This window comes from Asterias rubens, chromosome 1 (genome assembly GCF_902459465.1).
Source record: "Asterias rubens chromosome 1, eAstRub1.3, whole genome shotgun sequence".
Taxonomy (NCBI): domain Eukaryota; kingdom Metazoa; phylum Echinodermata; class Asteroidea; order Forcipulatida; family Asteriidae; genus Asterias; species Asterias rubens.
Window position 1 is genome coordinate 4,293,536 of NC_047062.1, and position 13,958 is coordinate 4,307,493.

The 13,958-nt window shown below is 38.2% G+C and overlaps 2 protein-coding genes and 1 non-coding gene across 4 annotated transcripts; 1 reads left to right on the forward strand and 2 right to left on the reverse strand.

The window, feature by feature from the left end:
- On the reverse strand, positions 1-10,983 carry LOC117298531 (actin-related protein 2-B). 2 transcript variants are annotated; one of them, XM_033781846.1, is made up of 9 exons: positions 10,848-10,983; positions 9,138-9,248; positions 4,920-5,135; positions 4,314-4,386; positions 3,534-3,670; positions 2,302-2,387; positions 2,119-2,182; positions 1,027-1,305; positions 1-632 (listed from the first exon to the last, which is right to left on the reverse strand). In XM_033781846.1, exons 1-9 carry the CDS (start codon positions 10,893-10,895, stop codon positions 462-464), a joined length of 1,185 nt encoding a protein of 394 aa, XP_033637737.1. In that variant the 5' UTR covers positions 10,896-10,983; the 3' UTR covers positions 1-461. The 2 variants fall into 2 exon arrangements, with proteins under 2 accessions (XP_033637737.1, XP_033637728.1); XM_033781837.1 differs by having other exon boundaries at positions 4,920-5,141.
- Positions 1,726-1,799, reverse strand: LOC117301473. Its single transcript, XR_004520319.1, has one exon. It is a non-coding gene; the product is annotated as a small nucleolar RNA SNORD61 (small nucleolar RNA).
- A 194-nt stretch (positions 10,984-11,177) lies between the features above and the next one.
- LOC117298126 (neudesin-like) lies at positions 11,178-13,958 on the forward strand. The gene is made up of 4 exons (XM_033781341.1): positions 11,178-11,446; positions 12,713-12,773; positions 13,090-13,193; positions 13,684-13,958. Exons 1-4 carry the CDS (start codon positions 11,243-11,245, stop codon positions 13,822-13,824), a joined length of 510 nt encoding a protein of 169 aa, XP_033637232.1. The 5' UTR covers positions 11,178-11,242; the 3' UTR covers positions 13,825-13,958.

Here is a 13,958-nt window from a genome sequence, read left to right on the forward strand (position 1 = left end):
CTGTAAACCCTGCAAGTTATTTGTAAATCTGTGAACTTTTTTTTTTTTTTTCTGAACCAAAAGGGTCCAATGGCTTTTAAGCACTTTGTTAATGCATGGTCCCTTATCGACAACACCTCAAGATGAAAGCGAATCAGCATTTCTGCTGGTCTCACACCGAGCCAAGAATGGAAGAAGTAAAAAAAAAAAAAAAAAAATAAATAAATGTTCAACTCGAGCAAGAAGAATTCAATCTCAATTATCAACAAAACTTCCTGACAAAACTGGCCGCTATTGTGTGCCTTTTATTTCGCCACCAAAATATTTTGCAAAAACAATATCCAGACATGGAATTCTCAATTCCTGTGCAACAAGAAAAATAAATTTGGGCATCATCCTCAATTCATTTTAATGATGACTAAATACTTCTCCACCCAAGATCGCCTGCAATGATTTCCCCATCCAGCAGTAATCTTATCATTTTACTTTACACTGACTCCAAGCTTCTCAAGGCACCGCAATCCCTTCTCTTCATACTCTTGTCTTGAGATCCAGAAATCTTCACGGTCCTTCATGATGTCTGCTAGAACAGCGCCCCCTAGGAACACCATGTGCTTACGACGAGGGGGGTCCTCAATGCGTATCTTGAATTTCTGAAGATGAACGGACAAACTCAGATTAGCTGGATATATGCAAGATCATATTGCAGACAGGGAAAGTTTACCCATAATTAAAAAATCATGGGGCCAATACTGACTGGTTAAATGTTTGGTTGTCATATCTATGTGCAAAGCCAATCAGAACTTCTTAGAGGATAAATATGACACTTCCTCAGTTTAGAATCAGATTCATTTCAGTCATCCTTGTGGCTTAAATACACTATTGCTGCCAACCATCTTTCTGAATTATCAAGTCTAGAGTTTCATTCTGGCAAAGGTCTCTTTCATAGGTGAACCGTTACTCCTGAAGCTCAAAAAAGTCCTGTAAAATGAGAACGAGCGTGAAGCCCAAGAACGAAGTTGCTAAGAACAAAGTGGCCAAACTTACACCCAGCTTGGAGGTATCTCCTTTGAGTACCCTCTCCAGGTAGAGCTGCTTAATCTCACGTTCCAGACGTGAGGGAAGCCCAGGGTACATGGTAGAGCCGCCGGACAAGACGATGTGTTTGTAGAACTCTGGCCTTGTGTCGATATCGGCAGCCTGGATAGTGTTGAAGAGGAGTTCAGCTATGCCTACACCCTCTATGTTAATTAGATGAGGCTGGAAGAGGGCCTCTGGAGCTCCGAAACGTTCACCGCCCACCTTGATCACACGACCGTCTGGTAACTAAGGAAAAGGATAAACAAGGATCTTGAAATAGCTCCAAGATTTGATCGAGTCTCTCGGAGAGTTGAGATCAGAAGTTCAAGCCTTTTATTGATGCAATTCATAATCATAAACAATAAACAAAATCATAGACAATGTTTGTTTGAGAGGTTGGCTGTGGCCAGCTTGCCGTTTTTACCACTCTTTTGGTAGCTTTGCCAAGTTCCCTTGTTGGGAAGATCATCTAAACAAACCCAAACAAACACCCTGACAAACGAACAAACTGTGTACATACATAGATGTACTGTGTAGATGAATTCACCACATAATATCATATTGCAGACAGGGGAAGTTTAACAACCATTCCAAACCATTGGGCCTGATACTGACTGGTCATACAGTAGGAGGGTTAAATATTTCTAGTGTACGCCATGTGCAAAGCCACTCAGAACTTCTTAGAGGATAACTATGATACTTCCTCAGTTTAGAATCAGATTCATTTCAGTCATCCTTGTGGCTTAAAAACACTATAACAACATATTCCCTGATGAAATTGTGGCCAAACTTTTTTTCTACCTAAAATATTTGAAAGCCTTGTTCAAAAGAGCCCTACTCACTCTTTATGTAACTTAGCTATCTCTCATCTTCAGATCTCTATTTGTTTTGCTAATAGCTGGTCCTAATTTTCTTACTATTTCTTGGCCATTATCTTCACAATTAGCTTGTTTCAGGTACTTTTTGCATTCTCTCCCGTCTGTTTTCGGTTTTTTTGTCGCCTCTGCTTATTGTTTTTGTACCTTTCTCTATGAAAGGTAGACAGTTATGTGTACTTACTGTATAGTTCTCCACCAATACTGTCGTTTCATTTGCCAATTTCTGTTCTTGTTCAATATCATACCTGAAACACACATCGAGGAAAGAGTACATGTATATTCAATCAATGAAATTCCAGAGAAATAACCTATGAGGGGGGTGGAGGGAGGGGGGGGGGGTGGCTGATTTAAAGTGAGCACTCACCCAACGTAGCACAGGTGTTCCTTCATGATTCGAACCGTCTCAAAATCTGCAGAGTGGTTGAAGGCATACCCCCTGAGGAGCAGAAGCTACAAACCAAAACATATACAAGATGGAAACATAGTCAGGACATGGATTAACCTTAAAGCCATTGGACCCTTTCGGTTCAGAAAAAAAATTAAAAGTTCACCGATTTACAAATAACTTACAGGGTTTACAGAAGGCAATGGTAATAGACTTCTCTTGAAATATTATTCCATGAAATGCTTTACTTTTTAAGAAAACAGCAAAACAATATAAATTCTCGTTAACGAGAATTACGGATTTATTTTAAACACATGTCATGACACGGCGAAACGCGCGGAAACAAGGGTGGGATTTTCCGTTGTTTTGTCCCGACTCCGATGACCGATTGACCCTAAATTTTCACAGGCTTGTTATTTGATATAGAAGTTGTGGTACACAAAGTGTGGGCCTTGGACAACACTGTTTACCGAAAGGGTCCAATGGCTTTAAACTCTAGATATTTGAATCTTTCAACTCTCAACTCTGGCCTTGTAAAAACACTTCTGGCCCTCTGACTACTATGTTTCAGAATGCCACTCAGAACTTCTTAGAGGATAAATAGTGGATCCTCACGATGGAATCGGTTTATATTCATTGAGTCATCACTGTGGCTTTCTGAAAAATTACCTGAATTTTATGAGTGAAAGTATGCAGAGATGTGGTTTGTCCCCAATACAAGTGCACTAGACCCTTTAAATGTAACCTTTTAATTGGAATCTTTTAAAGACACTGGACACTATTGGTAATTGTCAAAGACTAGTCTTCACAGTTGGTGTATCTCAACATATGCATAAAATAACAAACCTGTGAAAATTTGAGCTCAATCAGTTGTCAAAGTTGCGAGATAGTAATGAAAGAAAAAACACCCTTGTCACACAAAGTTGTGTGCTTTCTGATGCTTGATTTTCAGACCTCAAATTCTAAACTTGAGGTCTCGAAATCAAATTCGTAGAAAATTACTTCTTTCTCGAAAACTACGTCACTTCAGAGGGAGCTTCTTCACACATTGTTTTATACCATCAACCTCTCCCCTTTATTCATAATCAAGAAAGGTTTTATGATGATAATTATGTTGAGTAATTACCAATAGTGTCCACTGCCTTTAATCATTCCTTTCAGTGGTTTACAATGAGTGATAAATAATAAATGAAATGAAATAATAATCCTACCTTGATGAGATATTGGGTGATATCTCGTCCAGCGATGTCTAAACGTCTCGTTAGATGAGGTAAGGAGAACCCTTCGTATACTGGACAGATATGCGTCACTCCGTCACCAGAGTCTACCACTACTCCTGTTAATAGACCTGCAGTCAACGAATTCAAACAAACAAAAATGGCGCTCAATCATTATCACCACCAACCCTCCAAAATCCATTGCATAGTTTGCTGCATTTGGTGCTCCGCTCCCAAATCACACTCGGTCAGCATGAGGCAATGAGGCATTGATTGACGAATCGTGGAACATTTGCTGAGCTATGCGTTCAGTTTTGGCTGGCTGTGTTTAAAAAGCCCCTTGGTGAAGAGCACCAATGTTATAGGTTTTATATTTGAAAACTTTTTAAGTCTCTGACTACTATGTTACAAAATGCCACTCAGAACTTCTTAGAGGATAAATAGTGGATCCTCACGATGGAATCGGTTTATATTCATTGAGTCATCCCTGTGGCTTTCTGAAAAGTAACCTGAAACTTGTTAATAATAATAACAACAATGAACAGTTTTAACACACATGGGCGTATGGGTAAAAAACCAAAATTAATAAACAGTTTATTTTACTTGATTTGCATCAGATCAATTTAGTTGACACACGCCCTCCCGTTGTCGAAAAGTACTGGAAATTGCACATGACGTCAGATGAATGTGCTTAGCAGATGATGTTTGCATTTTACTTTCTCTTTAAACTCTCAGATTGTACGCTCAATGCAGACAATGTTCTCAAAAGCTTACCTTGAGCATACAACGTTAAGACGGCTTGTATTGCTATGTAAAGACCGGCAAACTGGTACTGCTCAAACATTACCTGGATGGAAAAGGGTGACAAATTCAAGAAGATTAGGGCACACTAAGCCCCAAATTCAAGCAAAGTAACATGTTATTTTAAAAACAAGGTACTAGGATAAAGCCACTCAGAACTTCTTAGAGGATAATCTTCATCGTTAGAATAGGATTGGATTTAGTCATCATTGTGGCTTTTTAAATTTTTGTTTAGAAATTGTTCTTCGGGACAAAATGTTTGCTTCACTGATAATAATGCTATCATTTGTTGACTGCAAAGTGTGTCAATGTTTCAAGAACATGCGCATGATATTGAATGGTCAGACATGGATAATGAGCAATTTTCATTTCAATTTGTTACCTGGATTATTGGTTAAATTAAAGATTTTTGTTTATTGTTCGTGAAACTTTTACAATTGATCTGCTGGTGACACTTGCCAGTTTACATAATAACAAATCATCATCATCTTACACTTCCTCAATACAAAAAGGGTCAACAATGAGGTCATAACAGAAATTAACATAAATGCAAATTAACGGCAAGAGTTTGGTTCATACCTCCACCATTTTTTCCCTGTTCCTGTGTGGGTTCATGGGTGGTTCGGTCAGGAGGATCTTTGAGTCTATGGGGTTGATGTTCATCCTCCCCTCACCGAATGTATAGTCCCATATGTGTTTCATCTCGTCCCAGTTACGGACTATACCATTCTCCATGGGGTAGTTCACCTCTAGCATAGAGCGGAGCTGGCTGGCTTCATCACCCACCATCAGATCCTGAAGTTGTTGACAAATTATTCATCAAATTAAAATGCTGTAGCAAATGAAATAACGTTCCTCTTTTAAGAAATTTTATGTTTTTTTTTAATTATACTCTCATTACTTGAGCAGAGTGACAATTTGTTTCTACTAGTGAGCAAATGTCAATGGACTTTCTGAAGTGATATAAGTAAAGTTGTATGTAGTTCTGGGCGAATAGTGAAATTTTTATATTCGGATACCTCTGGCCAACTATCCGAAATTAACCGGATATTTGAATAATTCGCCCAGGCCTAGTTGTATGTAAACTCAATGTTTCCACAAAAGAAAGTTGCAATTTCAGATAACTGCTGGAATCAAACAGTGCCAATTAATACTTCCTTAAAAATCTCAATGACTAGCCAATGACAGGCATGTCCCATTCTTTTTTAAAGGCGTCCATAGAATAGTATATTAGGTCTTCAGAGGAGGTTTCACCTTTTTATAAAGAGACTAAAGGTACATCAGGAGAAGAATTTAGCTGCTTTTGTGACAACAATATTGGGTTAATTGATAAATTGTCTTGAAAAGTTGTCAAGATTAAACGGCAACTTGGGCTACAGCTACAGCTAGATCAGCGGGTCTGCTAGTGTTAAAGAGTAGGCAGAAGCATGCAATCTAGCCAGAGCTGTAGCCGAAGATTCCTTTTTTGGACACGATCTTACTGTTGACAATGCATATCAGTCTGTCAAATCATTCAAAACACTGATCTTGTAGTCTGACGAACAACAATAGAAAACGGGTGAACAACAATGCTAAACAGGTGGATATATAAACAATATGTCGTGCGAGGGACGGGGAAATGTTATTGGAGACGGAGATTTGATGAACACTAAAAGACTTGGGTGCAAATACACCTAATGAGGACAGAGTAGCACACATGTACAACGAATTGTAATCATTCATGTCCTAAAATTGATGTATCTTAGCATTTTCTTTTACATTTCACCTGAGATATCCCAGCACTGTTTTTGAGGCACTGTGTAAAATACATGAACTGTAGAATACTCAATCATACAATTTTTATTAAATGTATTTTCAAATATTTTGCAAAATCAGCCAGAACAGGGAGAAAAGCTTTGAAATACTGAAGATACACCTATAATTAATCATTAAAATACAAACATATAGGCCTAATCACATAAAAAAATATTTTAAAGGCATTGGACACTATTGGCAATTGTCCAAGACTAGCCTTCACAGTTGGTGTATCTCAACATATGCATAAAATAACAAACCTTTGAAAATTTGAGCTCAATTGGTCATCGAACTTGCGAGATAATAATGAAAGAAAAAAACACCCATGTCACACGAAGTTGTGTGCATTTAGATGGTTGATTTCGAGACCTCAAGTTCTAAATCTGAGGTCTCAAAATCAAATTTGTGGAAAATTACTTCTTTCTCGAAAACTATGGCACTTCAGAGGGAGCCGTTTCTCACGATGTTTTATACCATCAACCTCTCCCCATTACTCTTCACCAAGAAAGGTTTTATGCTAATAATTATTTTGAGTAATTACCAATAGTGTCCACTGCCTTTAACAGAACATGAAGAAATGCCAAGAATGTGTGTTTTCAAGTCCTATTCTACAGTGAGTGATTTAGCAAACATTTATTAGTTGACAAGTCTACTGATGCAAGGAATGGGGAAAAAAGTCGAGTCATGAATGAAAGCAGATATTGGTTACTTATTGAGAGTTCATAAGACAATCAGACAACCACATTAGTAGTTGTCAAATATTGCTTACTTTTTCAGGATTCGCGGGAACCATCTAGCACCAATTGTCAAACTTCTCTGAGAAATTAATGGTGCACAACCTGGTCAACCAGAATCTATAGTAGAGTATCTTCGGTAAATTTGATCAGAATTTTACTGATAAAAATTTAAGATTGGGAACACTGATCACAGTTTACACATTTTGATCTAAAATTTTCAATGACCCGAAAAGGCCATATGCACAAGCACCATCTTAAAAAATATTCTCTATTTCTTGGAGAACTTCTGGACGATACACCACAGTTGCTCAATAATATCCATTTAAAATGTGCTGAATTTGTCGATGTGATCTGCCTGCATCCATGGACCGCTAAGGTCAGTCGATATAAACCATAGAGTTATATATAAGAACTAGAGGGTGCACTGGTGATTCTGCTTGCACAAACACGACGGGACCGCAAGATGACAAGCGTGCCATTCTGTACGCACGTTGAATATGAAATACACGTTTGAGTTTTTTTTTATTGAACGCTAACGCGATGCTGTTTGTTCAACTTACAAAATGGCCGCACAAACACATGCTGTGAGATGGCTGTTTTGTCAACTTAGAAAATGGTCGCCTGCCACATGCCGGGGCGCGTATATAGGCCGTGCGCCCTCTAGTTCTTATATATAACTCTATGATATAAACTCTATGTTAAAACCAACCATGCACCAACAATGAATGTATGAAACACACAGAGAAAGAAATCAATCAAAACGCCTACCTGAAGCTGCAAAGATGTTACGATTGATAGAAGAGAAGAAAACAAAACAAAAATAGCACAAGAGGAGGAAGAATTAATTGCAAATAATGTGCATCAATAATATTTTGGGCAAAGTTAGTTTACCATGGATGAGTCTGAAGCGTGAATTAAATGACTCAACTAGTCTTAGAGCTGTTTAACTCTTTTGTGACACCGTAGCGGCTTCAAATGGCTTGTACCATTATGCCCACAGCGGCCACAAATGGCTCGTACCCAAATGCTCATAGCAGCCGTAAATAGCGGTAAGATCTGGCCCACTGCCACATATAAAAAAGGTAAAAGTAAAGCTCATGTCCTCAATTGACATCAGTGTTTTCCATGTTAAACATAGACTCTGGATTTTGGATGTGTCTTACTAATTTTTTGACACTTTTACAAGAATTTTGTTGTGTCTGAACCAATATTAGCCATGTCTCGGTGTTATGGTGATGATGTTTACACAGACAGAAATTTATGACCTCAGAGGTCCTATGTATGTAATGTACTAACTCTGCATAATTTCACCGTAACTTATCACTGATTAGTCTCTACCACCAGCAGTTAAGCTTTTGCACCCTTTGCCCCAACAAATAACGATATTCATTTTGGTTTTTTACCCATACACCGATGTGTGTTAGCACTGTATACTCAGTACTTTCCCAGAGTCCTGTGAAAAAAATATCACAGGCATGTTACTCGGGTGGGATTCGAACCCACGACCCTTGCAATTCTAGAGCAGTGTCTTACCAACTAGACCACCGAGGTTGCCCGGCAGCTAGAGGCAGTTCGAATCCCATATTTTGGCAGCGGGTACCGCAACGATATAATAGATGTTAAATTTTTTTTTCACAGGACTCGGGAAAGTACTGAGTATACAGTGCTAACACACATCGGGTGTATGGGTAAAAACCAAAATTAATATTCTTTATCCCCGATGCAAATTTAACATCTATTAAAATTTAACATCTATTATAAATAACGATGTGCCAAAGACAAACTAAATCATCACTTTAGAGCATTAAGCTAAAGCAAGTATTGGCTAAGAAAGTGTTATATAATAGCTGTAGAATTGCTTTGCAAGTTAAACCAGTGATCATGCAAAATAACAAAATAATATAACTTGTGAAAGAAAATAAAAAGATGAACTACCAAACTTGTGATTTATGATTTATGTGCTTAAAATAAACAGGCGTCAGGTTTAGGCAAATAATTTGGTGCATTCAAATCAAAATTGAGCCAATACTTCAGTAGGTTAGGGAAGTTTTTCAATTTTGAAGTGACAAGTACTCAAGCTACATGTATAAGAAAACATCAACTTGTTACTGTGTTCAACTTGTTACAGAATGAGCAAGAGATGAAGTGAGTCTATCTGGAGAAAATTACATGTTCTTATTGAATCATTCCAATAATTGCAATCGATTCTGGCTCATACTAGGTCTCCGTAGTTATTTTGTCGACTCCATACAGAAATATACTATACCTTTATTTCTATATCTCCAACTTTGGCTGTTGATCTGATGATTGGTCGTCCAATCAGCGACGGGAAAATATGAGCAGGGAAATTGGATCCTGCATAGCCACATTTCACAAACTACAAGAGGAAAGAAAGACTCAGTAAGACATTTTGAATCTAAGTAAAAAATGCATAACTTTATGCAGGTGCATTGGCAATGGCTACTCTACTGGTAATATCAAACGATCGTACCAAGAAAGCAGTGCACCATGGCAGTGGTGGTTGGAACATCCTTAACCACTTCTTCTAAGATGACAAGGTATGTACGGTAGTAATACGCCAAATTTTGTTTGGACTCGCCCACAGCGAACATATTATTACGCGCGAACATATTATTACACACAAGCATGCACCAACCATACTCTATGCTTTATTTGAACCAACTGAAGAGGGATCGGAAAAGTTTCCGTATGGCGCCACCACTTTTTCATTCGAAATAAAATAATATAGTATCTAATTTACCTGATTGATATATCCCTTTTTGTAAAAATGAGTGAAAAAGTGGTGGCGCCATACGGAAAGTTATCCGAGGGATCCTGGCAATCATGCCTGTGATATCCCTTTTCCTGGGGGATTTGGAATACTGACCAAAAGTTTTTAATACGCTTCAGAAAGGATTTTGAGCCCACCACAAGGAAATAGGTGAAATATTCATTAAACCAATCCAACAGAGATATTCTTCAAAGTTCCCAGACGCGTGTCCATATGTTTGTACACAAACCACGGATTGGGTATTTTTACTCAATACCTGTGATACAAATTTGAACAATTCCACGTGTAGGGCTATCTGCAACTTCTGAAGCATTAGAACGGTAAGTTTCGTGAGGCAGATCGTTTTTCAAGAAAGCAAAAGATTTTGATATCAGATGCGCTGGGGCCAAGGATAAGGAGTGGATTGGACCGATTTATGGGGCTCCTTGCTAATCAGTTATTGATTGTTAAATAAACAGTGACTTTTGATGTGGATGCTAAAAATATTATTTGGCCAACATGTTTGTACCTGTCAGGTCTGTACTGTGCAGCCCTTTTTAGTTTACCAGAAGTACAAAGATAATTGTAAATTAATATTACAGAAAAGGGGGGGGGGAGCAAGCTTCCGACTGCCAGTGCCACTTTTTTACTTATTATGACCCAGCCAAAATCTGATGATCTGATCTGGGCTAATCAAATTGAAGGACAGAAAACATTAAATTTTATACCAAGTTCTACAGATGGCAGAAAAGAAACAATCTTTGCATATATTTTGAGAGAGAAGAAAGCAAAAGAATACTACTTATAAGCATGAACCAAAGTATTCCTATGGACTTTGCAAAAAAATGGTTTTATTTAAAAGAAAGAGTTCGAGTTTATAAATATAGTTTATAAATTATCATGTCATCCTGATGAAAGAAACAATTTAAACTCTTGGTTTACAAAATGTTCATGAATTTATCACAATTAACTCTTCAGTCTTTGTTTCGTAATACTGCTCGTTAAAATAATAGTGTTCTTAAATAAAAATGTGAGTATTCAGATTTTTAAAGTACAACAAGAGCCACAACCCGGAGATTACAAGCAGTTTACTTCCTGTTTGGTTTCATTATTTTTTGGGATCATCTACAGTAATTTCGCCTCTAAAACATTTATTCGTGATCGAAAATCCATAAAAATTGACCTGTGGAAATAAAGAATACTTACTCCTGTACCGTTGTCGCAAACTATGACTTTTTTCCCTTGGCTATCCATGATGGATGCTTGAAGATTGAGGATTTAGAGAAAATTCCTCCCAGCTATCTTTACAGAGTCCCAGATAGACACCGCCTCTCTTTTTGGACTAGCTAGAATAGACTGGCACCTTTCTTCTTCCGGCTTTGAAATGAAACCTTTACCCCAGGTTTTGACAACTCTGATTATGTTTGAACTCTGTTTTGGTCGACAGAAACGAGGTTGCCGGACACATGTATGGTACCCAGTCCCCTCAGACGATTTATACGACAGCAACAAGCTCACGGAGTCTATTTAATTTGTTTTACATACAAAACAATCACACCATTCGAATCATACAAACACACTGTCGATATCACAAAACAATCATGGAGTTAAGAAGCCTTATTCTAATGTTTCTGTCAGTGTCACATTCTTTAGGGCTATTCATATTATTCACTTCAGTGAGCGCACAAAATCAGGTTAAAGTGGAAGAACAAGACAGTCGTAGCACCGATGTTAAATTTAAAAAGAAACAGAAGTACACTCGTGTTTTCAACGATGAGCAACTCTCAGTTTTCGATGGATCTTCTGTACGTGTTTTTCTGTGTGCAAAATGCAATTGTTAACTTTTATGTCATTTTAAATTTCATTTGGCTATCTAATTTAATAGTATCCAGGGAGGTACATGTGTGCTTATTTTTGGTTATCAGTTCATATTTTAACAGCATTTATTTATTATTTAATTAACAACTCATCTGTTTTATTTACTTATTTATAAATATAAGTTATACTAGGTTAAACTTATATTTTATAATCATAATGGGATAACTTTTCACTCATTTTTACAAAAAGGGATATCTCATTGAGGTAAATTAGATACTATATTATTTCATATCGAATTAAAAAAGAGGTGGCGCCATACGAAACTTTTCCTTATAATGTACCACAATGGGTGCTTTTGTTTAGCTTCCCTGGGCCTGGGTCGACCCCCGTCTGCCCCAGTACGTTCGAATAGCTTTGACGGGGCTCACCCGGGTCAGCCCCCAGTGCCCTGCTGGTCACTTAGAGGGGTGACCCGAGGTGCATGCCGTCACCACGAGAGGGAGAGTGTGATCATTCCATTAGTTAGCTCTTGTCAGGGGCTCACCCGCGTGAGCACTACGGGGTCGACCCAGGGAAGCCTATCGAAGGCACCCATTATCACTCCTCCTAGAACTATGCAGTTTCGTTCCGCTATTGTCTCCCGTTACGGGAGCCGATAGCGGATTAAACCCGCATAGAACTATGCGGTTTCGTTCCGCTATCGTCTCCCGTTACGGGAGCCAATAGCGGAATGAAACTGCATAGTTCTAGGAGGAGTGATAATGGGTGCCTTCGATAAGCTTCCCTGGGTCGACCCCGTAGTGCCGGGAGACGATAGCGGAACGAAACCGCATAGTTCTAGAAGTACCACAATATCATTTATATTAACTGCCAACATCTCCTGGGTTCCTCAGGCATAGATGGAATTTTGAGCAGTTTTTTGTCTCTTCCTGTTTGGTTGTTGGTACCAACAAATGGAGTGTAGGAACTATGACCCAACAAGCTAGTACTACAAAAGCTACATATATGCCAGATGTCCAAAATGTTAAAAAGTCTTGTTATGTTTGGATCCAGTGCAATCGGACTGCATCAACAGTTTTTGATATTGAATTCCATGTACCTATTAGAGTCGCTTGTATTCACACACAGTGCATGGTTGCATAGCCCTGGTGGGACGAATGATCTAAACCCTGGAAAATGGTTGCAATGACATTTCATCACTCATTCATATTGTCATACCCAAAATAACTCCTTTTCTCTTCTTTTTGTTATAGCCGGATCAACCAATTTATTTGGCAATTAAAGGAATTGTGTTTGATGTAACGTCAGGTAAAGGTATGTATGATTGCTTTCGTCTCATCCTCATCTATCTCTAACCTTTTTGTTTTCTTCACATATGTTACAATTAAATTTGCATTTACAATGAAACTTTTAATGAATTACTACTGTGAAATTTTTAATGAATTTTGTTCTTCAAAATATCAAATTTTCTACTGACATTGATATATTGAAAGAATTACTGTGTGAATGTTGCTGTAACTGATATTGATTAGATGCACAGCATATTGCTTTAGATGTGGCTCACCACTCGCCCATTGCATGAAGTAGTCATTGACAAAATGTTTCAGATTGATTTGTTTTTTCTTTCCAGAATATTATGGCAAAGGGGCCGCCTACAATGCTCTGGCTGGCAAAGATTGCACAAGAGCAGTAGCTAAGATGTCACTGGATCCAAATGATCTCACCTCTGATGTTGTGAGTTGTTTTGCTGTTTTGCCATTTTTAGGCATCTGAAAGCGCACATGTTGTGCAATGAGGGTGTTTTTCCTTTCATTATTTTCTTGCAACTTCAATGACCAATAAAGTCAACAATTTCACAGGTTTGTTAATTTATGCATAATTGCTGATATACCAATGGGAGACTTTCTGGGACGATAGAGGGCAGCAGACTTACCGGGTAAATCCATTGTTCTCAGAATTATGCGCATGTTCAGAACTACGTAAACAATGGAAATTTACCCGGTATGTCTGCTGCCGCCTAGCGTTGGAAAGTCTCCTATTACTTGTCTTTGACAATTACCAAAGGTACCAAGTGCCGTTTACAGCAGCACTATGAATTTGCACCCAGCTTTTGTTGACAAAAGTGTCAGCTGTTCTGAACAAGTTTGTAGCTGCAGCAAATAAAGCTATAATCATCATCATGGTGTCTTTATCTTTCTTTTTGCTCCCTTTCTTCATTGCTCAGGATGGTCTCTCCAAAGAAGAGTTGGGTAATCTTGACACCGTTCTCAAGGAGACATATAAAGCCAAATATCCAATTATTGGCCACATGTTATTTAAGAGAGTGGATATGAATTCACCACCGCTCTACAGGGTTGATCTCTAACAGCTCCGTCTGATTACAATTGCCTTAATTTTGTACAGTTCATTTTAAAACCGCATTCAATAATACCTCAGACAGTTTCGCTCTTCCTATTGGTGGAGAGCGCGTCACGTTGGTGTGTATAAACCTTTGTTTAT

Excerpts from the sequence above, each read along its gene's own strand:
- LOC117298531 (XM_033781837.1), bottom strand. The coding sequence starts at position 10,895 with ATGGATAGCCAAGGGAAAAAAGTCATAGTTTGCGACAACGGTACAGGA. Across the intron at positions 1,306-2,118 it reads TATTGGTGGAGAACTATACA|TTACCAGACGGTCGTGTGAT; the intron begins GTAAGTACACAT and ends CCTTTTCCTTAG. Across the intron at positions 633-1,026 it reads GAGATACCTCCAAGCTGGGT|AAATTCAAGATACGCATTGA; the intron begins GTAAGTTTGGCC and ends GTTCATCTTCAG.
- LOC117298126 (XM_033781341.1), top strand. The coding sequence starts at position 11,243 with ATGGAGTTAAGAAGCCTTATTCTAATGTTTCTGTCAGTGTCACATTCT. Across the intron at positions 11,447-12,712 it reads CAGTTTTCGATGGATCTTCT|CCGGATCAACCAATTTATTT; the intron begins GTACGTGTTTTT and ends TTTTTGTTATAG. Across the intron at positions 12,774-13,089 it reads TGATGTAACGTCAGGTAAAG|AATATTATGGCAAAGGGGCC; the intron begins GTATGTATGATT and ends TTTTCTTTCCAG.